This window comes from Xyrauchen texanus, chromosome 15 (genome assembly GCF_025860055.1).
Source record: "Xyrauchen texanus isolate HMW12.3.18 chromosome 15, RBS_HiC_50CHRs, whole genome shotgun sequence".
NCBI classification, from domain to species: domain Eukaryota; kingdom Metazoa; phylum Chordata; class Actinopteri; order Cypriniformes; family Catostomidae; genus Xyrauchen; species Xyrauchen texanus.
In genome coordinates this window covers 37963626-37988128 of record NC_068290.1, presented here as the reverse complement: position 1 = coordinate 37988128, position 24503 = coordinate 37963626, and the positions used below count along the sequence as shown (strand labels likewise).

Sequence of the window (24503 nt, the reverse complement as noted above, 5' to 3'; positions counted from 1 at the left end):
GAATGTTGATTGAGGAACATGTTCTACTTGGCTAACATGGTTGAATAATGTTGTGAGATGAGTGTCTAGTCATTTCAGTTGGATCAAGATGTAAATGGAGAATGTTTTACAGCTTCTCACAAAGAGTACTGGAGTGTTCTTCATGATTTAATTAATTCCTCAGGGACTCATGAGAGAGCTGGAGTTTCGGGAGAAAAAAGTCAGCGACATCCAGGCCACTGGAGACAGACTCATCAAAGACAGCCATCCAGGCAAAAAGACTGTTGAGGTACAGACTGATATGCACTGCTTCCTTTACATTATTAAGATATCATAGACATGTTGTATTTGTTACATACATCTTGTATCTGTGTTCTTCAGTCCTTCATGGCAGCTCTGCAGACCCAGTGGAGCTGGATCCTCCAAGTATGCTGTTGTGTTGAAACACATCTCAGGGAGAACACTGCATACTTCCAGGTACTGCATAGCTTTGATGAAGTAGAAGCCGTTTTCAGATAATTTTCAATATTTTAACTTTTTCTCATCTGTTTCACTCACAGTTCTTTAATGATGTGAAAGAGGCTGAGGAGAGGATGAAGAAGATGCAGGACACCATGAAGAAGAAGTACATGTGTGACCGCACTACCACTGCCACTCGACTGGAGGACTTGCTCCAGGACGCTGTCGTAAGTGAAGTCTAATGGAACCAGATTAGGAAATTTGGTGCACTGATGGAGGACAGTCTGAAAATATTTCATAGCAAATTTGGGGTCTCTAACTCTCTAGTGTCACCAACAGTTCAAAGTTGCACTCATGTTTATGCTAAGTTTTGAACCGTAAGGCCTTGAGCAAAATACAGTTTTCATCTGATCCCATGGCTAATGCAGTGTGGATTTCATTTCTTTCCAGATTGTCCGCCATTTTGAACATGCTTGTTCAAACTCCTCCTAGGCCGTATGTCCAAATTGCATATCATTTGTGTAATCTAGGGACACTCATAAAAAACAAAAACAAATTACATTTAAAAGCTTTTTGATAGACCAAACCATTCTCATATAATGCTTCAACAAAAGGTGACGACGGTCAGCATGCCAAAGAGGTTTTAAAGCTATGTCTTGGCTACGCTTTGGCAAATCGAAACAAAACTTGGTGTATATTATCACAACTATGACCTAAGAGTACCAAAGCTTAATAACTAAAATATTGAGGCTGGTCTCTTTAGATTTCTTGACATATATAGCTTTGAATGATACCCAATGTATGACACCAGCTATTTAGAATTTTGTTATAAAATGCTGTTTACAAATGCATTGATTCATCAATACGAAACTTGGTTTGTGTCATCGGTTTTATGCCCTGAAGGTATCTGAGTCAGCATAAAGTCCACACAGAACCTTATTCTAGCCAAGAACCACTCAATTATATACAAGGTGGATGTTTTGAGGCAGTTAAACACAAAATCTGATATAAGAAAAGTAATAACCCTATGATAAGACAAGTGTATTTGGGGAGGAGAAGGGTTTCACAGAAAATGCTCGCAGTGCACAGCAGTGAAACCGGCTTACTTGCTAACAGAGCAAAATTAAGGGTTAGGCAAAGAGTGTACGCAACTTGATTGGCTAACCAATTACTCATAAAATGACCTAACAGCTGACAACATGTGAGCCGACTGGCTTGACATATCATATGTGAGCAAGCTGATTGGCTAACAGATAACAAGTTCAAAGAACCTATCAACTTGTGTTATTCAGAGTTTCATGCCTGAACTTCCAGAATGCCAGAAGCCTCACAAATGTCAACAAGCACTCTTTTTGATGTATTCGTTTTCATCTGGAAGATGTATTTTTAGATTGTTTGCCCATAAACGTTCCCAGTTGGATGTTAATCTGAATGTGCAAGCCAGATGTGAATCTGCTCTTTTTAAGATGTATATCAGATGTTTGTACACAATATTTAAAACAAGATGCATTCCAGATTATGCGCTCTTTATCGGATGTATTGATCTGAGCATAAACGTGGCTTTTTCAGCACACTGTTAAAACCGGTTCATCCCAACTCCCTGAAACTGCGTAAAACCAGACAATCTGACTGGAACTTTTCATTCTAAGAAGACTCTCATCAAGAGCTTTGTAGGCATGCTGCCTGATGCTGAGATAAGCTTTTAGCAAACCAACTTTTTTCTCACAGGAGGAGAGAGAGCAGCTGAATGAGGTTAAGACTCATATCGCTGGCCTAAACAAAAGAGCCAAAACCATCATCCAGCTGAAGCCACGGGACCCCACTACCCCCTTCAAAGGCAAACTGCCCATCCAGGCAGTGTGCGACTTCAAACAGATGGAGGTAGACACAGCTATGTTCACTGTTAATCACTCATGTACCCTAAGCTTTGTGCTGTATGCTTATAATCTTCTTCTCATAATAGATCACGATGCACAAGGGTGATGAGTGTGCACTCATCAATAACTCTCAGCCGTATATGTGGAAGGTTCTAAACCGTTCAGGTAGTGAGGCCACAGTACCGTCTGTCTGCTTTCTGGTGCCGCCCGTCAACAAGGAGGCTGTCGAGAGTGTGTCCAGGTAAATGAAATCTCACGTAGCCAGACCATTATCAAAATAGCAATAAAAAGGAAGCCATCCAAATAAACAAGGTATCTTAAAAGGCAGCATAATTTTGATACTTACTTTTGGAACAGTCATTGTGACTGGGACCAATGATGATAATGCCTTTAATTGATGTTTAGCTAGGCAGCTCACTAGGGTTTGGAAAAAGTCATACATGTTTTAGGATATATCTATTTCTTTAAGGCCTAAAATGTTTTGAATGTTGATGTTTTTCACAGTCTGGAGTCAGGTCATCAGCAGATACTGATTCTATGGCAGAGACTGCACACTGACTTGAGAAGTCTGCTGTCCTGGCAATACCTGATGAAAGACATCCAGCTCATCCGCTCATGGAACATCACTATGGTACATTCCCTGCCTTATTCATTATATAATTAGATACATCTGAGAGTGAATGATTGAGCCATCGATTTAACAAATTGATAATTAAAATGTATTTGCTTCTGAAATACAAGTCAAAAGATTGGACACACTTGACTGAATGCTTATGCTTGTGTATTAGTTTTGTAAACAAATATAAATTGTGCCTACCTATGAATTTCATTACAAAACAAACATTTTATTAATTAGGGGCCAAGCACTAAATGTGCTGAGACATTTATGGTTTCTGTTAGTTTTCTTGTTATTCTGCTTCCACTCTTGAAGTCTAGGCAGCACAAGGAACCATATGTAGGAAAATGGTGAAATTTGGCACACTGATAGGGGTCTGATTTGGGGTCTGTAACTTAAGCCCTCTTGCACCACCAACAGTCAAAGTATAATTTATGTTTTGGCCTATAACTTTTGAACTGTAAGAACTAGAAACATATGTTTTTCCTCTGATTCCGTAGGTCATGCCTAGTCCCAATTAGTTAAATTTTTTAAGATCCGCCCACTATATGTCTGATTCACACAAAATGTTCTGTCATCACAAGAATGTTAGGGTAGAGCGCCACCTTGTGGTGAAGAAACATGAATAAATTGCCCTTTTTTGGTTTATAACTTCTGAATAGTTTGTCCTGAGTTCATGAGACTGGTTGCTTAATGCTTGCGGCATATGCAGTCGAATGACAGTTTGCCATAGTCGGCTATACTTCCTGTATGCCATTTTGAATTTCAATGGAAACCTACTTTTTAAACTCCTCCTAGGCCGTACATCATATTTGCACAAAATTTTCTGTGTATAATATAGGGGCACTCATGACAAAAAGTAATGAAAAGCTTTTCGATAGACCAAACTGTTCTTATATAATGCATATATTAGTTAAATGGCAAGATGCCAAGAAGGATCTTAGGCTGTAGCTCATAAACACTTTGGTGTATTGACATGAAACTTCATATGTGGCATTGTGCCAAAGCCCTCAGAATAACAAATCAAATTGGTGACAGCATCACCTATTGGTCAAAAATTAAAAGTATTTGTATTACACAATAAGTCATTAAACTAATGTTTTTTTTTACAACTCTGCTTCAAATTATCACCAAAATTTAAAATTCTATAAAAATATTTGCCATTGGTGTGCTTGGCCCTGTTATTGCTGCTTGCAGCTCTATTTATTATTATTATTATTTTAATGGATGAGTTTGACAAGACTAGCAAGTGTCCTGCATACATGGGAACTCCTTCAGTACTGCTTAATAAGCATACCTTAATAATGTTCTTGTAAGTTTGCAATGGCTAAGTTATATGTAGAAAACAGTTGTTTTATTGAATAACAGGTCCCTCAAGGGCCCACATTAAAGTGTGGAAATGATTTTACTGGGAAAAATTTTGAAGATTAAGTTTGAAGATGAAGTTTGAAGTTTTATATTTGAAGATACAAATATAAAAATAATGAACATCAATACAGAACTTATTTGTTTGTCCTGATTGATCATGATTTGTATTTGATACAATTATTTTTCAGTTCAAGACGATAAAAACGGACGAATACACACTGATTTTGAGGAACCTGCAGCTTCATTATCAAGACTTTCTCAAAGACAGTCAAGACTCAAAACTCTTTGATTCAAACTATCACATGCAGATAGAGAGGGACTACAAGGAGACCACAAAGCATTTTGACACCCTTCTCTGCACTCTGGAGAAAGGTACAGGCTTTAACCCTGCAACATATACCCCCCACCCGATAAAGCCCATTGTTCATGTCAGGTAGCATGAAATCCTTTGGAAACAGATGTTGGGTAACTATTTAATTCAAATTACAGGAGCAGTTTTCAGAATGCAGGGTGAGTCATAAAGTGATGCTCTGCAGGTTGTGATGAGCAAAAATTTGTCATCGTGGATGAGCTGCTTAAAAAATGGAAAAACGTTAGCTAACTTTGTCTGCTTTGGTTGACGTTGTTTTCTGCGCTTTAGCTTACTACTCATCTCTACAGAGTGTGTATGTTTTTTCTTTTGTTTACGTTTATTAGTTGTCTTTTTGATGTTTTAATTATTCCATCATCATTTTTAAGAGATTTTTATTTTATCATTTGTGCCTGATTTTTGGTATACCTCTCAACAATACAGAGGAAAAACACACATCCTGGTTTGACTGCTGATGTAATTTAGACTCCGGCGTCAGTGTGGAATGTTTATATGTAGCTGTCAATACTTAAGTGCTACTAGGGTGAATCTGTCTAGAATATGTCCAAGTCATATTTTCCCCCATGAATAAAATAAATTATAAGAAAATATATTTTGTTTAATGAAAATGAAGCATATTTTCAGTATTATGAATATTTTGTACTGTCATTACTGTAATCCCCCCCAAAAATCTAATTTGCATGACTATAATGTGAAAAAAGTTATATGTTTAAATTGTTAAGTATATCTACATCATGTTTGTATATTTTACTGCCTAATATTTATGCTAATTAAATTAAAAAATAATTGCTTTGAATATAATTAACTATAAATTTACTGTATTATAGTAATGAGAATCGTTATTGAAAATAATATAAATTACAATACAACTCAAAATCATATGTTGAGTCGCATTACAGTAATATGGTCAGGGTTAATGTTCTTAAAGCTAGGCTTAATTTTTATTATGCAAAATAGCATTTCTTATTTTTCTCCTTTGATTTTGAGGGGACATGTGACCTGGCCATGTTTTCATGAGATTCAGCCACTATCGTGTGTGTGTGTGTGTGTGTGTGTGTGTGTGTGTGTGTGTGACCAAAGCGACATGAATGTTGGCTGCAGCGCACTGATAAATGGACAGCTTCCTTCGGCTGTGATAAACTGTTGCTTCCCTCTTGTATTGTTGAGAAAAATGCTTGGAACAATACTGTTCTTTTCACAGGTGAACAGGATGAGTCGATATGTAAGACATACATCACTCAGATCAGAGACATGCGTCTGCAGATAGAAGACTGTGAGTCTCGCACAGTGGCCCGTATCCGACAACCTGTGGGAAAAGATCCACTCAAAGACTGCATCCAGAAGACTGCTGAACAGAAGGTTCTTCCCATGTTTTAAAATCATATTTGTGATATTTCACAAAGTCTGTCAATAACATAACCAAGTCTTTTCACCCCAAAATCAAAAGAAAAAAATTAAGAAATTATATTTAGCATTCGATAATATAAAGGCAAAACCACAAAAAAGCACATGACAATAATAGCACATAATGGTTTACAGTTATATGACACTGTTGGAAAAATCATAATCCTATAAGTGGGGTAAAATAATTCTGCAAAATACAATGTATTTATTTACTTAAAATATTGGACTGAAATCAGAAATGTTCTTCATGAGATTTGATCAAATTTATCAGACCTTCTGACAGTGTGTGTTGCTGTCTCCAACAGAAAGTTCACATAGAGCTCGAAGGAATCAAGAAGAATGTAAATAAAGTGTCTCAGAAAGCCGAGGAGCTCATGGCCTCTCCAGAGCAGTCCAGCACTCCAGTCCTGCGTTCAGAGCTGGACATCACCCTGCAGAAGATGGACCAAACCTACAACTTGTCCTCTGTGTATTTGGAGAAGTAAGGCTCAATTTCATCCATGCTGTTTCTATTCAGAATGGCAGTATCAAAGACACTACTTTTCATTTATGTTTTGTGTTTCATTTATCCTTTCCAAGTAAACTTTAATTAGACCTAAGATCAGATCAAGAATTTTTGTCCTTTGTAGACTTAAGACAATAGATGTTGTGATCCGGAACACACAAGGGGCAGAAGAGGTTCTGAAGAAATATGAGAATCGCCTGCGTGATGTTCACACGGTTCCTACAAATGTTCAGGATGTCGGGAACTACTGTTCTGAGCTCAAGGTAATTTGGGATGTAATATTTAGTGTTCACATGGCATCCAATTAATGAAATTAGATCGGAGGTGTGGGTTAGAGCTACTTTGACGTATAAAAAGAACTCAAACATTTTGAGTTTGCTATTCACAAGAAGCATTTGCTGATGTGGACCATGCCTCGCAAAAAAGAGATCTCAACAGCAAACTTGTGTATTTCCTTCTCCTTTATAGAAAATGCGAGCTGAGGCAGAAACCCAGAAGCCAATGTTTGATGGTATGGAGGGAGAGCTGGCCGCAGCCACAGCTGTCAGTCAGCGTATGGTGAAGATTCACACCGAGAGGGATGCTGAACTGGACCACTACAGACAGCTGCTGGGCAGCCTGCAGGACCGCTGGCGTGCAGTCTTTGCTCAGATCGACCTGCGTCAACGTGAGCTGGAGCAGCTGGGCCGTCACCAAGGCTACTACCGTGAGAGCTACGACTGGCTTATCCGCTGGATCGCAGATGCCAAACAGCAGCAGGAGAAGATCCAGGCAGTGCCGATTTTTGACAGCAAGACACTGAAAGAACAATTAGCTCAGGAGAAAGTACTGAAGGACTTCAATATTATACCTTTTTCTTTCCTTGAAGTAGAAGTAAGAAGTACAAATGAAGCATAACATACTTTATCCTTTTTCTTTCCCCGCAGAAACTTCTAGAAGATATTGAGAAAAACAAAGAGAAAGTTGATGAGTGTCAGAAATATGCCAAAGCTTACATTGATACAATTAAGGTAAGATTGACTGTTTAACAGAGATGCACACATTTGTGGTTTTGTTTTGTTTTGATCCGTCTTTATTTTGTTTCTAGGATTATGAACTGCAGTTGGTTGCCTATAAAGCTCAGATTGAACCTTTGACATCTCCTTTGAAGAAAACCAAGATGGATTCTGCCTCAGACAACATCATTCAGGAGGTTATAAAATTGTCATAGATCTTAGATCATTCCAGCATTATTTTTTACAAGTACACTATTTAATAATTTACACTTACAGTATGTCATTTTCATACCTTTCCCTTTTTTATAATTTGAAATCCACAAGTTTTTTTTGTAAAACAGTAAATCCTATCTATTGAATCTAGAAGCTGATATCATGTTAGTGATAATCTTTCAAAGTGAAAATGTTGTGTTTTTTCCTTCTAGTATGTAACTCTGAGAACTCGCTATAGTGAACTAATGACCCTGACCAGTCAATACATCAAGTTCATCACTGACACACAGGGTCGCCTAGAGAACGAGGAGGTGCGTGACATCATCAAGGGTTCCTAATCATACCAAACTAATCCAACACACTAACATAAACTAACCCACCACTTAACAAATAAACATTTACTCACATATACTTAATGTATGGTTGACAGGACATTTACTCTGTGCAATTTTGAAACAAGCTGCAAGCATTTCAAAACTAGGTAACAGGAGGAGCTTGACAGAATTTTCCTGCTTGGAAAAGTGGAATCACTTTGATCAAATATTATTTAATGCCCTCTCATAATTGTTATGAATAAAACATACATTCATTGCAAATATATGCAATCATCATAGGTAACCATTTTAAATTTGTAAGAATTATTTTTCATATTGCATATTTAGAAATTGCCATTTGTTTTTAATTCTCTTTTGAAATTTATAGTATGAAATTCTAAAATGTCATTTTCCACACAAATGTATTTATTTTACAAATCTGTAATTAAACAGCTTTTACTGTTTAATATGCAGAAGAAAAATAATGTTTAGGAATTGACCAATACACATTGGGGAATGCAAGTTGAATGAGGCTCACTTTACCTATATACTTCTTTTCTCTCATATGTCTTTCAAACCCTAACTCCTGGTTTCTTTGCTTCTCTTAACTGCTTGCCAGTGCTTTATCTTGATGATTGCTTGAAGTTTTTGGGCTCTAAAGAGGTAAAACCTTTCACTGTGATCTAGTATTTCCATATTCATATTCCAGTATCTGTCTCCATTAGTATTCTGCATTTCCTCTCATCTTCAAACTTATATGATTTAGTCTTTTTCCTTAAATTTGATTGTATTTTTTTCTCTGTAGTTTTCTGATTCTCATAGCTAATGACAACCGATTTACTTAATTGACTTCTTTGACTGCTGAACTTAAATTGTCTCCATGCTACATAACTTGTTTTAGTTCTGTATTGGAGTAGTAGAAATTTATTTTTAATTAATTAATTTTGTTAAGTTATATCACTGAATTATGTAAAGAAATGATAAAAGTTTCGTTTATTTTAATATATAAGATTGACATTACATTATAATTCATAATCATTATTTTAATATATACAGTATATTCAGTGTATGTGTGTGCAAATCTTTGAGAATCAGACTCCTACTGCTTATGAACACTGATCAGCCACAACATTAAAACCACCTGCCTAATATTGTGTAGGTCCCCCTCGTGCCGTCAAAACAGCGTCAACCCGCATCTCATTTTGTAATGTTGCAGCCTTATGCTAAAATGTTTTTTTTTTTTTTTTTTATTCACATCAATCTACACTCAATACTGCATAATGATAAAACAAAAACAACAACATTTTGAGAACTTTGAACATTCATTAAAGAGAAAAAAACTGAAATGTTATATTGACAGAAGTATTCAGACACTTTACCATGATGCTCAGGTGCATCCCATTTCTCTGGATCATCTTTGATTCCACCTGTGGCAAATTCAATTGATTGGATATGATTTGGAAAGGCACACACCTGTCTATATAAGGTCTCACAGCTGAAGATACATATCAGAGCAAAAACCAAACCATGAGGTCAAAGAAACTGCCTGCAGAGCTCAGAGACAGGATTGTTGATTTTGCAGCATTGAAGGTTCCCAAGAGCACAGTGGCCTCCATAATTCTTAAATGTGTGCCACTAGAATCCCCAATTATTAGAGATTATAGAAAATATATATAGACAAATTATAGAAATTATTATTAAATTAAACTGGAATTATTAAATTGGTTTTCCAAACACTGCCACCATCTTCCATTGGTCTAAAGAAGTAGTCAGGTAGTCCCACATCAAACTTGTGCCTGGTTGAGCCAATGTTGCTTTGTAGGGCTGATCAAGATGCTCACAAATCAATGGGCCTCATTCAATAATAATTGCTTGGATTTTGCATACTTTTTTCACAAAAAAATCACGCCTGATTCACAGCAGGTTTGTACGCATATAAATGTGTTCTTACCCTGGTTCTAATGTTTATCAGTCCAAATAATTCTAAAATAAGTAGCGCATGCACAATGTTAGTAATTTGCATAAAACACACCCAAACCATCTCCATATAAGGGCTTTCAGCACCACTTTATCTGTACAGATGTAAATGTGGAGTGAAAAATACCACCAAAGCAAAAGGCCAAAAAATAGCACACTATAATTGTGCAGTACTGCATTACAATTTAGAATGATTTTATAACATGTACCAAATATTGTAGATGTTGGATGAACTGAAGGTGTGCTTGAAGCGCTGCTTGTGCAGGACCATTTATCTGTGCCTCATCGTTCACAGATTTAAACTCTGCATGTCCAAGCACATCCACAAGTATTTTAATTAGAGTGTTTGTGTTTCTAAGTAGAACACAGCTTGAGCTATAACACACATCATTTTTGTTACTTTCAAATAAGACTTCAGTATATATAATAAAACCTATTTGACTGTGTGTGTGTGTGTGTGTGTGTTCAGTATTCAGCATATATATATTGTGTGAATAATTTAAATAATTATGCTTTTATTCCATGTTTATAAGGACATAGAGAGTATTTGATATTTTCGAACGTGTTGTTTCAGTTGGTCCCAATTATTTTGATAATTTTTAAATACATTTTAGTGCTAACTTCTTGATGAATCACGATTTACTTATGAAAACATTCATACACTGATTTCAGTTAGTGAATTACACCCAATATTTTGATTGCACAAAATAATCGCAGTGTTTACTCTTTTCTGGGGACTCTATGAATGGCTTACTTATAGTTGTCTCTGCACATTAATCTTGCTTAGGAGAAAGTATTTAACCATCTAAAAAAACACAGATCACCTTTAATTGAGTGCTTAGTTTTCATCAAATCAGATTTGAACAGTTTATAGCAACATCAGATTGATTTTATACTATCAGGCTAATATACTGTATTTGTCTTGCTATCAGAGCAACATTGGAATAGTTGTTTCTAATAGTTGGAATGCAGCAAATGTTTTTCATGATGGAGCTACTCCATCGCATGTAGTGAGATTATGGAATGTTGTGTTTTGAAGTGATGTCTTGTGTCTCCATACATTAATTATATATTGTGACCATAACCCACATAATTTGATATTTTACTTTGGAAGATTTTACTATTAATTTATCTTAACACCATCTGTCATGTATGCATCTAAACCTGGCTTTTTGTAAGCTAAACAATAACCATAACACTTAACAGCCTGCCATGATTGATCCTAATCCTAATTTTCTTTACAATTTACTTCCACTAATACAGAAAGCTGCTGAGAAACATAAAGCGGAAGAGAGAAAAAAAATGGCTGAGATGCAGGCAGAGTTAGATAAACAGAAGCAGCTATCTGAAGCTCATGCCAAGGCCATTGCCAAAGCAGAGAAAGAGGCCCAGGAACTCAAACTAATGATGCAAGAGGAGGTTAGCAAACGAGAGATTGTTGCAGTGGATGCTGAAAGGCAGAAACACAATATCAAGCAGGAGCTACATGAGCTCAAAAACCTCTCAGAACAACAGATCAAATCAAAGAGTCAACAAGTGGATGAGGCTCTGCAAAGCCGGACCAAAATAGAGGAGGAGATCCGCATAATCAGACTTCAGTTGGAAACCACAGTGAAGCAGAAGTCAACTGCAGAGGAAGAGCTGAGGCAGCTTAGGGACAAAGCTGCAGAAGCAGAGAGACTTCGCAAAGCTGCTCAGGATGAGGCCGAAAAACTCCGCAAGCAGGTTCACGAGGAGACCCAGAAGAAGCGTATGGCAGAAGAGGAGTTAAAGCTTAAGTCTGAAGCAGAGAGAGAGGCTGCTAGGCTGAAGCAAAAAGCACTGGATGACCTTGAGAAACTTAAGATGCAAGCAGAGGAGGCAGAAAGACACATGAAACAGGCAGAGATTGAGAAAGACAGGCAAATCAAGCTTGCTCAAGATGCAGCTCAGAAAAGTGCCTCAGCTGAGCTTCAGAGCAAGCGTATGTCCTTTGTTGAGAAGACATCCAAACTTGAGGAGTCACTTCGAGAGAAGCACGGCACTGTCATTCAACTGCAGGAGGAGGCAGAACGGCTAAAAAAACAACAGGAACAGGCAGACACAGCAAGGGAGGAAGCTGAGAAAGAGCTTGAAAAATGGAGGCAAAAAGCAAATGAAGCCCTTCGTCTAAGGCTACAGGCAGAGGAAGAGGCCCACAGAAAGTCTCTTGCACAGGAAGAGGCTGAAAAACAGAAAGAAGATGCTGAGCGTGAGACCAAAAAACGGGCAAAAGCTGAGGAGTCTGCCCTAAAACAGAAAGACATGGCTGAACAAGAGCTAGAGCGGCAGAGGAAGCTGGCAGAGAGCACAGCACAACAGAAGCTTTCTGCAGAACATGAGCTGATCCGCTTAAGAGCTGATTTTGATCATGCAGAGCAGCAGAGATCCCTGCTTGATAATGAACTGTACCGTCTTAAGAATGAGGTCAGTGCTGCAGAGCAACAACGGAAGCAGCTTGAAGATGAGCTTTCCAAAGTTAGAAGTGAAATGGACATACTTTTGCAACTGAAATCTAAGGCCGAAAAGGATAGCATGTCTAATACTGAAAAGAGTAAACAACTCATGGAAGCTGAAGCTGCTAAGCTGAGGGATCTTGCTGATGAAGCAGCTAAGCTCCGTGCCATTGCTGAAGAGGCAAAAAGGCAGAGGCAAGTGGCTGAGGACGAAGCTATGAGACAGAGAACAGAAGCAGAGAGAATTCTCAAAGAGAAACTCGCCGCCATCAATGAGGCTACTCGCTTGAAAACAGAAGCAGAAATAGCACTTAAAGCAAAAGAGGCAGAAAACGAACGCCTTCGAAGGAATGCTGAGGATGAAGCTTACCAGAGAAAAGCTCTTGAAGATCAAGCAAGCCAGCACAAGCAAGACATTGAGCAGAAGATAGACCAACTCAAGAAGACCTCTGAAATGGAATTAGAAAGACAGAAATCAATTGTTGATGATTCTCTGAAACAAAAACGAATAGTTGAAGAGGAGATTCGTATCTTGAAACTTAACTTCGAGAAGGCTTCATCTGGCAAACTTGATTTGGAGCTTGAACTGAATAAACTTAAAAATATTGCTGAGGAAACCCAACAAAGCAAACTACGAGCTGAGGAGGAAGCTGAGAAGCTCCGCAAGCTTGCCCTTGAGGAAGAGAACAGGAGAAGGGAGGCTGAAGAAAAATTGAAAAGGATTACTGCCGCAGAACAGGAAGCAGCTCGACAGTGCCAGACTGCTCAAGAAGAAGTGGAGCGTCTAAAAAAGAAAGCCGATGAGGCCAGAAAGCAGAAAGAAGGTGCTGATAAAGAGGCTGAGAGGCAAATATTTGCTGCCAAAGAGGCTGCTGAGAAAGCGTTTACAGCAGAGAAGCAAGTACAAAACGTTCTTGTTCAGCAGAAAGAGGATAGCTTTGTGCACAAAAAGCTCATGGAGGAGTTTGAGAAAGCTAAAAAGCTTGCACAAGAAGCAGAAAAGGCCAAAGAAAAAGCTGAGAGAGAAGCTGTCCTACTCCGTCAACAAGCAGAAGATGCAGAGCGTCAGAGACAGGCTGCTGAATTTGAGGCAGCCAATCAGGCTAAAGCCCAGGAGGATGCTGAGAGGCTTAGAAAAGAGGCAGAGCTAGAGGCAGAAAAGCGAGCCCAAGCTGAGGCAGCAGCACTGAAACAGAAACAGCTGGCTGACGAAGAGATGGCTAGACACAAGAAACTTGCAGAGCAGACACTTAAGCAGAAATCTCAGGTTGAGCAAGAGCTTGCTAAAGTGAAACTGCGCTTAGATGAGACAGACAATCAGAAGACTCTACTGGATGAGGAGCTCCATCGCCTGAAGTATGAGGTCAGTGATGCTGTTAAACAGAAGGCCCAAGTAGAGGATGAATTGTTCAAAGTCAAGATTCAAATGGAGGAGCTTCTTAAACTCAAACTCAGAATTGAAAAGGAAAACCAGCGTCTTATTCAGAAGGACAAGGATAATACTCAAATGTTCTTGGCTGAGGAGGCTGAGAACATGAAAAAGCTAGCTGAAGAGGCTGCCAGACTCAGCATTGAGTCCCAGGAGGCTGCTCGCATGAGGCATATTGCAGAGACTGACCTCGCTGAACAAAGAGCACTTGCTGAAAAGATGCTTAAAGAAAAGATGCAAGCTATTCAGGAGGCATCTAAGCTTAGAGCAGAGGCAGAAATGCTACAGAGACAAAAAGACCTTGCACAAGAGCAAGCTCAAAAGCTGCTTGAAGACAAACAACTGATGCAGCAACGGCTTGAAGAGGAAACTGAGGGCTTCCAAAAATCATTAGAGGCTGAGCGCAGGAGACAGTTGGAAATAACAGCTGAGGCAGAGAAACTTAGACTTCAGGTGTCCCAGCTCAGTGATGCCCAGTCCAGAGCTGAAGAGGAAGCCAAGAAATTCAAGAAGCAGGCAGTTGAGATTTGTGCCCGGCTTCATGAGACTGAGCTTTCCACCAAAGAGAAAATGACAGTTGTGGAACATTTGGAAATACAGAGGTTGAGCAGTAACAAAGAGGCAGATGATTTACGCAAAGCCATTGCTGATCTTGAGAATGAGAAGGCAAAACTGAAAAAAGAGGCTGAAGATTTACAGAAAAAGTCAAAAGAGGTATTGTGTCAAAGATGGTATACATTTGCTGCTTATTTTATTGTTAACCCCCTATCTGAAAACTAACATTGCTTTAATTACCATGTCAAGAAACCCTTCACTTGCCACTTTCAGATTTTTTTTAAATATATTTGTAATTCCTTTTGTTCTATGTTCAAATCAGTCTCCACTCTCATTCATTTTAAATTAGATATTTACTTGTGTCATTGAAAATGGTCTATCTGTAATGTGTATATTTTCATCAGCATTGTTTTAACTCTTTCTTCTTTATAGATGGTGAATGCTCAGCAAGAGCAAATTAAACAGGAGAAAACAATTCTCCAGCAGACATTCATGTCAGAAAAAGAGATGCTGTTGAAGAAAGAAAAACAAATTGAGGATGAAAAGAAAAGGTTAGAGAGCCAATTTGATGAGGAGGTCAAAAAGTCAAAAGCCTTAAAAGATGAGCAGGAGCGTCAAAGAAAACAGATGGAGGATGAAAAGTTTAAACTTCAGGCCACTATGGATGTCGCTCTGAAGAAACAAAAAGAGGCTGAACAAGAGATGCTCAACAAACAAAAAGAGATGCAAGACCTTGAGAGGAAAAAGCTTGAACAAGAGAGAATGCTTGCAGAAGAAAACCAGAGACTGCGTGAGAAACTTCAGCAGTTGGAGGTTGCTCAAAAACTCACTGAGGAGATTCAAATCCAGACTGAATACAAAAAAGTCCTCAATGGACAAAGTATTTGTGATGATGTTGACAGTAAACCTGGTGTCTCTGCATTATCTTTTGATGGCATTCGTGAGAAGGTGCCTGCAAGCAGACTTTTTGACGTAGGAATTTTAAGCAAAATGGATTATGATAAACTCAAGAGAGGTGACACTACAATCCAAGAACTCAGCAAGACAGAAAAACTAAAAATTATTCTTAAAGGCAAGAACTGCATTGGTGGCTTGCTTGTTCATCCAAATAAAAAAATGCCTATCTATCAAGCCGTCAAGGAGAAAAAGATTGCTCCTGGGACAGGCCTAGTGCTGCTGGAGGCACAGGCAGCCTCTGGATACATAATTGACCCAATTAAAAACAAGAAACTATCTGTCAATGAAGCAGTTAAAGAGGGTCTAATTGGGCCTGAACTTCACAACAAAATGCTGTCTGCAGAGAGAGCTGTCACTGGTTACAAGGATCCATACACAGAAGCAAAGATCTCCCTCTTTGAAGCCATGAAGAAGGGTCTCATTGGGGAGGATCATGCCATCAGATTGCTTGAGGCTCAGATAGCAACAGGTGGCATTATCGATCCAGTCAACAGTCATCGTGTGCCAGTTGAAACAGCCTACAAGCAGGGTCAGTTTGATGCAGCCACCAATACAATTCTACAAAAACCTTCTGAAGATGTAAAGGGCTTCTATGATCCAAACACCCAAGAAAATCTCACATACCACCAGTTAATGGAAAGGTGCTCCACTGATCCAGAAACAGGAATACTTCTTTTGCCCATCTCAGAGGAGGCTGCTCTAAATGCCAGAACATTCACTGATGAGGAAACAAAGGAAGTGTTTGACAAGACAACAGTGTCTGTGCCATTTGGCAGGTTTAAAGGAAAGACTGTTACCATCTGGGAGATAATAAACTCTGAGTACTTCACTAAGGACCAGAGAAAAGATCTTCTCCGTCAGTACAAAACAGGAAATATTACAGTCGAAAAAATCATCAGAATTGTTCTAACTGTGGCAGAAGAAAAAGAGAAAAAGAACGAACTTGCCTTTGATGGCTTGAGAGCCCCTGTTCCTGCCACACAACTACTTGAATGCAGAGTTATTGACAAAGATGTCTATAACAAGTTGCAAAGTGGACAGCTGGCCATAAAGGAAGTGTCTGAGATGGAGAATGTGCACAAAGCTTTGAAGGGCAATAACTGTATTGCAGGAGTAATTATTGACTCAACCCAACAAACAATGTCCTTTTACGATGCCATGAAAAGGGACATGATGAGACCTGGGCCTGCTCTTAATCTCTTGGAAGCACAAGCTGCCACAGGATATGTTGTAGATCCTGTCAAAAACCAAAAACTTACAGTAGATGAGGCTGTCAAAGCAGGTGTTGTTGGTCCAGAGCTTCATGAAAAACTACTATCTGCAGAGAGAGCCGTCACAGGCTACAAAGATCCTTACACTGCAAAAACTATTTCTCTGTTTGAGGCAATGAAGAAAGATCTGATCACAAAAGACCAGGGTATTCGATTCCTTGATGCACAGCTGGCAACAGGAGGCATCATTGATCCTGTTCAAAGCCATCGTATTCCACATGACATTGCCTGCATGAGGGGCAGTTTTGATGATGCAACACACAAGTCTTTGACCAGCCTAACTGGTGATGTTAAAGGATACTTTGACCCCAATTCACAGGAATATGTCACTTATTCACAGCTTTATAAAATATGTGTTACTGACAAGAAGACGGGCCTTCAGCTTTTGCCTTTGTCTGAGAAAGCCATCAATGCCAAGGAGGAGCTGAAATACACTGATGCTCAAACCAAAGATACAATGACTCAGGCAACTGTTGAGCTTCAGAGTGGACCTTTCAAAGGAAGAATAGTTACAATATGGGAGCTCATCAACTCTGACTACCTCACTGAGGAGCAGAGGCTTGACTTAATAAAGCAATACAGATCTGGTAAAACAACAATTGAGAAGATTACAAAGATTTTGATAACAATTGTCTATGAGAAAGAGGCCAAGAAACAAGAAGAGCACTGCTTTAAGGGGCTCAGGGCTCCCGTTCCAGCCAAGTCATTGTTTGACTCTAAAATCATTGACAAATCTACATATGATTTGCTGGAACAAGGTAAAAAGTCTCCAAAAGAGGTCAGCAAAAACATCTCCATCTACAAGTATCTCCAAGGCTCTGAAAGCATTGCTGGAGTTTACCTTGAACCTACAAAAGAGAAAATTAGCATCTACCAAGCAATGAAAAAGAAATTCCTCCGACAAAACACAGGTACTGCCTTGCTTGAAACTCAAGCTGCCACAGGTTTCATTGTGGATCCATCAAGAAAGGAGTTTCTCACTGTGGATGATGCTGTTAAAGCAGGCCTCGTTGGTCCGGAGCTTCATGAGAAACTTCTCACTGCTGAAAAAGCTGTCACTGGATACAAGGACCCATTCACAGGTAATAAGATCTCACTATACCAAGCCATGGAGAAAGACCTTATCCTCAAGGAACATGCAATGCCACTCTTAGAGGCACAGTTGGAAACAGGTGGAATTATTGATCCAGTAAACAGTCATCGCATTCCTGTTGATACTGCAATTCAGCTGGGATATTTTAGCAAACAGCTGGCCAGCAGTATTGCTGAAAGCAAGTACTTCTCTGACCCTGCAAGTGATGAGAACATATCATACAAACAGTTGAAAGACAAGTGTATGACAGACCCTGATACAGGATTAAATCTGTTAAAACTCTCAAAGCCACAGGCCCCAACAGTTGTGGAGAAGACTTACCTTTACAGTGAAGAACAAACCCAAAGTGATCTATCCACTACACAGGTGGATCTACCCATTGAAGGTCATGGCTCTATGACCCTCTGGGATGTCATGAACTCAAATCTGCTACCTGAGGAGCAAAGGGCTCAGCTTCTGGATGAATATCGCTCTGGAAATATAACAAAGGAACGCATGATAATTATTATAATTGAGATTCTGGAGCAGAGAGAAATTGTAATAGGGGAAAACATCAAGAGTGACAACATAAGAAGACGCCTAATCACAATAGAAGATCTATATAATGCCTGCATCATTGATCTTGAGACCTACAATCTGTTGAAGAAAGAGAAAAAGACTATGCGTGATGTCATGGAGATGCAGAGTGTTAAGAAGTACTTGTATGGAACTGGCAGTGTTGCTGGAGTATTGACTGATTCAAATTCCATGATCAGCATTTATCAAGCAATGAAGAGAGGGTTAATGAAACAAGACATTGCAACTGGTCTCCTAGAGGCCCAAGCAGCCACTGGATTCATCATTGATCCCATTAAGAATGAGATGCTCACAGTGGATGAAGCAGTGCGTAAAGGTGTGGTCGGCCCAGAAATTCATGATAAGCTTCTGTCAGCAGAGAGAGCAGTCACTGGATTGAAGGATCCATACAGTGGAAAAGTTATCTCCCTCTTCCAGGCAATGAAAAAGGACCTTGTCCCTGAGGACTATGCCTTAAGGCTACTTGAAGCTCAAACAGCTACAGGTGGTATTATTGATCCAGAATATAACTTCCACTTGCCAACAGACACTGCCACACAACGTGGATACATTAACAAAGAGGCAAATGAAAAGCTGTTGGATGAGGTTAAAGGATATGTCGACCCACTAACTGGCGAGATGGTTTCTTATGCTCAACTTCTTAAAAGATGCAAGGTTGACAAAAATGGACTATATCTGTTGTCTCTAGGAGACAGAAGGCTGCTGTTCAAAGGTCTCAGAAAAGAAATTACTTTGGAGGAGTTGTTCCGCTCAAAAATCATTGATGAACAAACAGTCAATCTACTGAATGAAGGACTATTAACAGTGGAGGAGGTGAGCAGTAGATTGCAGAAATATATTGAGGGCTCAAGCTGTATTGCTGGTGTGTATGTAGAGTCTACAAAAGACCGTTTATCCATCTACCAAGCTATGAAAAAGAACATGATCAGGCCAGGAACTGCTTTTGAATTGCTGGAAGCTCAAGCAGCCACAGGTTATATCATTGACCCTATCAAGAACCTCAAGTTAACTGTAAACGAAGCTGTTAGGATGGGAATTGTTGGCCCAGAGTTCAAAGACAAGCTCCTCTCTGCCGAGAGGGCTGTGACTGGCTACAGGGATCCTTATACAGGCAAAACAATCTCGCTTTTCCAGGCTATGAAAAAGGGCCTTATTTTAAGAGACCATGGAATTCGTCTTCTTGAGGCTCAGATTGCCACTGGAGGAATCATTGACCCAGAGGAAAGTCACCGTTTGCCAGTTGAAGTGGCCTACAACCGAGGATTTTTCGATGAGGAGATGAATGAGATCCTCACTGACTCATCAGATGACACAAAAGGATTTTTTGACCCAAACACAGAGGAGAATCTTACCTACCTGCAACTGATGGAGAGGTGCATTGTAGACCCAGACACAGGTCTTGTGCTCTTGCTTCTGAAGGAGAAGAAGCCTGTGAAACAGGCTTCCTCCAAATCCTCTGTCCGCAAACGCAGGGTTATCATCGTAGATCCTGATTCAGGGAAAGAGATGTCTGTGTATGAAGCCTACCGCAAAGGGCTAATTGACCATCAGACATACCTTGAACTTTCTGAGCAAGAGTGCGAATGGGAAGAAATCACAATGACTTCAGCAGATGGAGTAGAAAAGTCCATTATCATTGATAGAAGATCAGGTCGACAGTATGACATTGATGATGCTATTGTGAAAGGCCTTATTGACCAGACTGCACTTGACCAGTACCGCTCTGGTACCCTTGCCATCACAGAATTTGCTGATATGTTATCTGGAAACATGGGTGGTTTCCGTTCCCGATCCTCTTCCTTTGGATCCACCTCCTCTTATCCAATGAGCCCCATACCTTCCATCAAAACTCCTGCCACTTTATGGAATGATCCAACTGAGGAGACTGGTCCGGTGGCTGGAATCCTTGATACAGACAGCCTAGAAAAAGTTTCAATCACAGAAGCCATGCATAGGAACTTAGTGGATTCCATAAGTGGCCAGAGACTGTTAGAGGCACAGGCTTGCACTGGTGGCATAATAGACCCAACAACTGGAGAGAAATTCTCAGTTGCTGAAGCAACTGAGAAAGGGCTTGTGGATAAGATAATGGTAGACAGACTGAACTTAGCCCAAAAAGCTTTCCATGGATTTGAAGATCCCCGAACTAAAGTGAAAATGTCTGCTGCCCAGGCCCTCAAGAAAGGCTGGCTTTATTATGAGGCAGGGCAGCGTTTCTTGGAGGTGCAGTACCTCACTGGTGGTCTTATTGAGCCAGAGGCTGAGGGTCGAATCTCTCTAGAGGAGGCAATCAGGAAAGCTACTATGGATGGCCGAACAGCCCAAAAGCTAAGAGATGTAAGTGCTTACACTAAATACCTTACCTGTCCTAAAACCAAACTGAAGATCTCCTACAAAGATGCCATGGACAGAAGTATGGTTGAGGAAGGAACTGGCCTTAGACTTCTGGAAGCTTCATCGTTGTCCAGTAAAGGTCTCTACAGTCCATACAATGTCAGTGGTGCTGCATCTGCATCTGGCTCAAGGACTGGGTCCAGGACAGGCTCTAGGTCAGGATCAAGAAGAGGTAGCATTGATGCCACTGGTTCTGGATTATCCATGAACTTCTCCTCATCCTCTTACACTTCCTCCAGTTACAGCCGTAGATTTTAAAGCTGGAGCCCAAAATGGACCTGCCACATGTGGTCCTAAAGATTTAAAACAAAGGACTTTCATATCAGCCCTGACTTTATCCACTACAGTTACAAAATACAGTATATTAATTAGACAAAAAATAATTACTTTATTCTGCTTCGCATGTTTTTACCATAGGAAAATGCATTCCAAAAACTGGGACAAGTTACTTTCCCATTTTATGTAGTTTGGATGCTTAAAAATGATAAAATACCTGGTTAGACTTAATCATAGTTATCTAATTTAGGTTGTTTTAGTTCATATAGATGTTTTGTGTATTTTGAGAGTGAATTGTTTCTTTTCTTATATGTATACTTGAGTGCAACATCTGATTACAGGAAAATGTATAATACTGGTAGTTACATTCAGCATTTTGGATTTATAATTATTTTTTTTTTTATCAAACACTGACTAGATTGTATTTCATATTAATTAAAGCCTTCATTTCTACATATTATTTTAGAAAATAATTTTTCTACATGGGATTCAAATTAATGTACCAAAAAAAAATATGCAGTTCAACAAGAAATGTTTATTAGATTAACAGAGTGCAGATGTATGGTTTTATTTTTGCATATTTGTATAGATTTGATAGACAAGCGTATTTAAGAAGAGACTGTTAGTCATCATAGCATAGTTGCGGCTGGTTTTACAGAATGTAAAACAAAACACTACACTTAGACACATACACTAAAGGAGGAGAGAACAACTAGTGCAACCAGCCAATACCTAGGCTATGTCCCCTGAAACTGGAGCTTCTGTTAATTTGTTAAGTTAATTTGTCATTTACTGGATCCAATATATATTCCACGTCCTTTGAAAAACCACTCATTGCTCCTGACCGCCCTGTAAAGAGTTCTTGAAGCCCATATCAACTGTCAGTCCCCTACTGGTGTGTTGTCCAAAGAAGATTTCAGATGTCTCAGGTGCCCCTCTCTCATACCTTCTGGACAGATCTGGATAACTTGTAGTACTTGTAAGTTTAACTAAATTTCCATTTATTGCCGCTGTCTCCTGTTTTCTTTTTCAAGGTCCTCTTTATTGCCTCTAATCTTTTTCTACACTGTTTTACAGCTTTGCCTTTTGGAATATCAGGGAGAATTTAATTAAATTTGGTTGCCTCTTTTTTTTTTATTGAGATGAATTGAATATTTCCGTTTTTAAACAGCTTTAAATGTGCACACAGTATTTTTGCTCTATTAAAAAGTTTGACAGATATGAATAGCTACCCCCCCCCCCCCCCACAACCTGTTATCAGACACTTGCACTGCAAAAAATGAATTGCTACAATGTCACCATTAACTAAACATTTTGCCTTTGTGTGATGCTGCATCTACACCACCGCTAAATAAGTCCAAGATGACTGCCCTATTGGCCATCGAAACATTGAAAAAAATATTACTGAGTGCACCTTTAAGCTATATAATATTTGTGCTTGTGACATTTATAGTTTGTTCAATGTCTCATATTTTTGATAGATGTCATCAGATATTAGTTGTGGACAACTTGATGATGTTGCACATTTGGTGTTTGATTACGACGTGAATGATGCTCATCAGCAGCCTGCATCCTCAGACATTCAGGTGGTGTACCATACATTCACATTTAAGACTTCTCTGAGATATTTTGTTTTTGAATTTTACACATTTATGTTTGATACCAACTATATTTTTGTTTCCCTTCATTCACTGTTTTGTTGGCTTTTTTCTCTTTTGTTGCTTCATAGTGTATTTTTTGTTGTTTATAGATCTTCACTGTGGCTTTCCTCGTTTCTTCTGTTGTATCTGCCATTTGCATGACGACACTAGAGGCTAGGGCTACCTTGAGGTTTGCCTTGGATATCATACCAGGAACTACCATTTTGGTGGATTGCTCCTATTTTGTCATTCACATCAACTGGGAGTTGGACGTGAGACTTAACATGCACACTGCAAAAAATTCAAAACATCAAAAGAATTGGATCCATTAAATTGACCATAATATGGACACTTTATGTAGAATACCTATGTTCTACTTCCCATATTATTTCCATCCCCTAAATGATGGTGTTTTTATATAAAACACACAATGCATAAGAACTGCATACCCCTTGTATTATATTGCTTCTAAAGATTACACTTATTTTCATTATTATTCATATAAATAACAAATAAAGATGGCATCATTAACTAAATGTATTTAGGTTAATTTAGTGTATGGCAGTTTCATTTTTGTTCTTTAATTTTTACATTTTCTGTGCCAAAACTTCATTTTGGGATTTGTCATTTGTTGCCTAATTTTAATTTCTTTACTTTTTCATGCAATGTATTGTCCTGTCTTTTAAAAGTACTTGACTTTTTTTTATGTTGTCTATGTAAAATATTTTTTTGCATGTTTTACTAATTTGCTATAAAGTGTTCTAAAAAGATGAAGAATAGGTTTTAATTATTACCAATATAAGAAAGATTATATAAGTAAAAGATGTATGAAATACACAATATTAACTGCTTTTTAGAGACTGGGATAGAGATACTGGTAAAAGAGAATACATTTTTAAGGATAACACTATATTCAAGTGTAAATAAATATATTTTAGAACGATCATTTCCAGTTTTTGTAGAGTTTGTGTTTCATAAACAGAGGTTTATCATTTATTCATCATCCATAATCACAATAATATTAACCACAAAAAAAAATGGTAAATTATAATTTGATAAGAATCGGTTTTCTGTGGTCAAATTACTTAATGCTTTTTATGAACTGAGGAATTGTTAACTTTAAATGTATTGGCCAATACAAGAGGGAAAGGAACACATTGTTTTAGTCAAAGGCTATGGTCGGAAAAGTGATATGGTATTGAAAAATGGCACCTCCATTTAGTATTAGCATTTTTTATTGGAAAGTTCCAGAATGTAACCTTTTGTTTTTTCTTCTTTTTTTTATGATGATAATGAAACCATTTCTTCTAACCCTGAAAAACAATAAAATTATGCATTTCTTTTGGGATTTTATGCTATTTTGCTCTTATTTACATTTACATTTCTCAATTTTACCATTAAGTTGCATATGCAAATAAGCAAATTTAAAAGAAAAAAGTATCAAATAAAATTCAGAACCTACACTTCTATAAGTTGAAAGTTGAAGTAAATATGAGAATGTTACATAGATTAGAGGCAGATTGCTGCCAACTGGTGAACAAAATATAAAAAACATGACATGAAAACCCTGTCATGCCAGTAACAGCCAGGAGATGTCTGTAGCCACCTACTGTGTAGTCTGATGGCTTGTTGTAACATAATTTTATATTTTATCCCAAGATATGTATTTGGATATATATTTACACATTTTACTTCAAATAATTTATTTCAAACATAAAAATTATAAAAGTCAAAGTAAATGCATAATAATGTCAAGAAAAT

General features: G+C 38.5%; 1 protein-coding gene across 1 annotated transcript in view; it reads left to right on the top strand.

Annotated features, from left to right (window-relative positions):
* Positions 1-24090, top strand: part of plecb (plectin b) — a 56310-nt gene extending 32220 nt beyond the window's left edge. Inside the window, 18 exon segments of the mRNA XM_052144690.1 lie at positions 164-268; positions 361-456; positions 540-665; positions 2167-2319; positions 2402-2556; positions 2820-2946; positions 4488-4671; positions 5871-6028; positions 6379-6554; positions 6703-6841; positions 7047-7403; positions 7505-7588; positions 7666-7770; positions 7999-8097; positions 11341-14694; positions 14968-22081; positions 22584-22688; positions 22853-24090. Coding sequence (XP_052000650.1) covers positions 164-268; positions 361-456; positions 540-665; positions 2167-2319; positions 2402-2556; positions 2820-2946; positions 4488-4671; positions 5871-6028; positions 6379-6554; positions 6703-6841; positions 7047-7403; positions 7505-7588; positions 7666-7770; positions 7999-8097; positions 11341-14694; positions 14968-21084 — 11535 coding nt within the window. The 3' untranslated portion in view covers positions 21085-22081; positions 22584-22688; positions 22853-24090.
* The last annotated feature ends 413 nt before the right edge of the window (positions 24091-24503 follow it).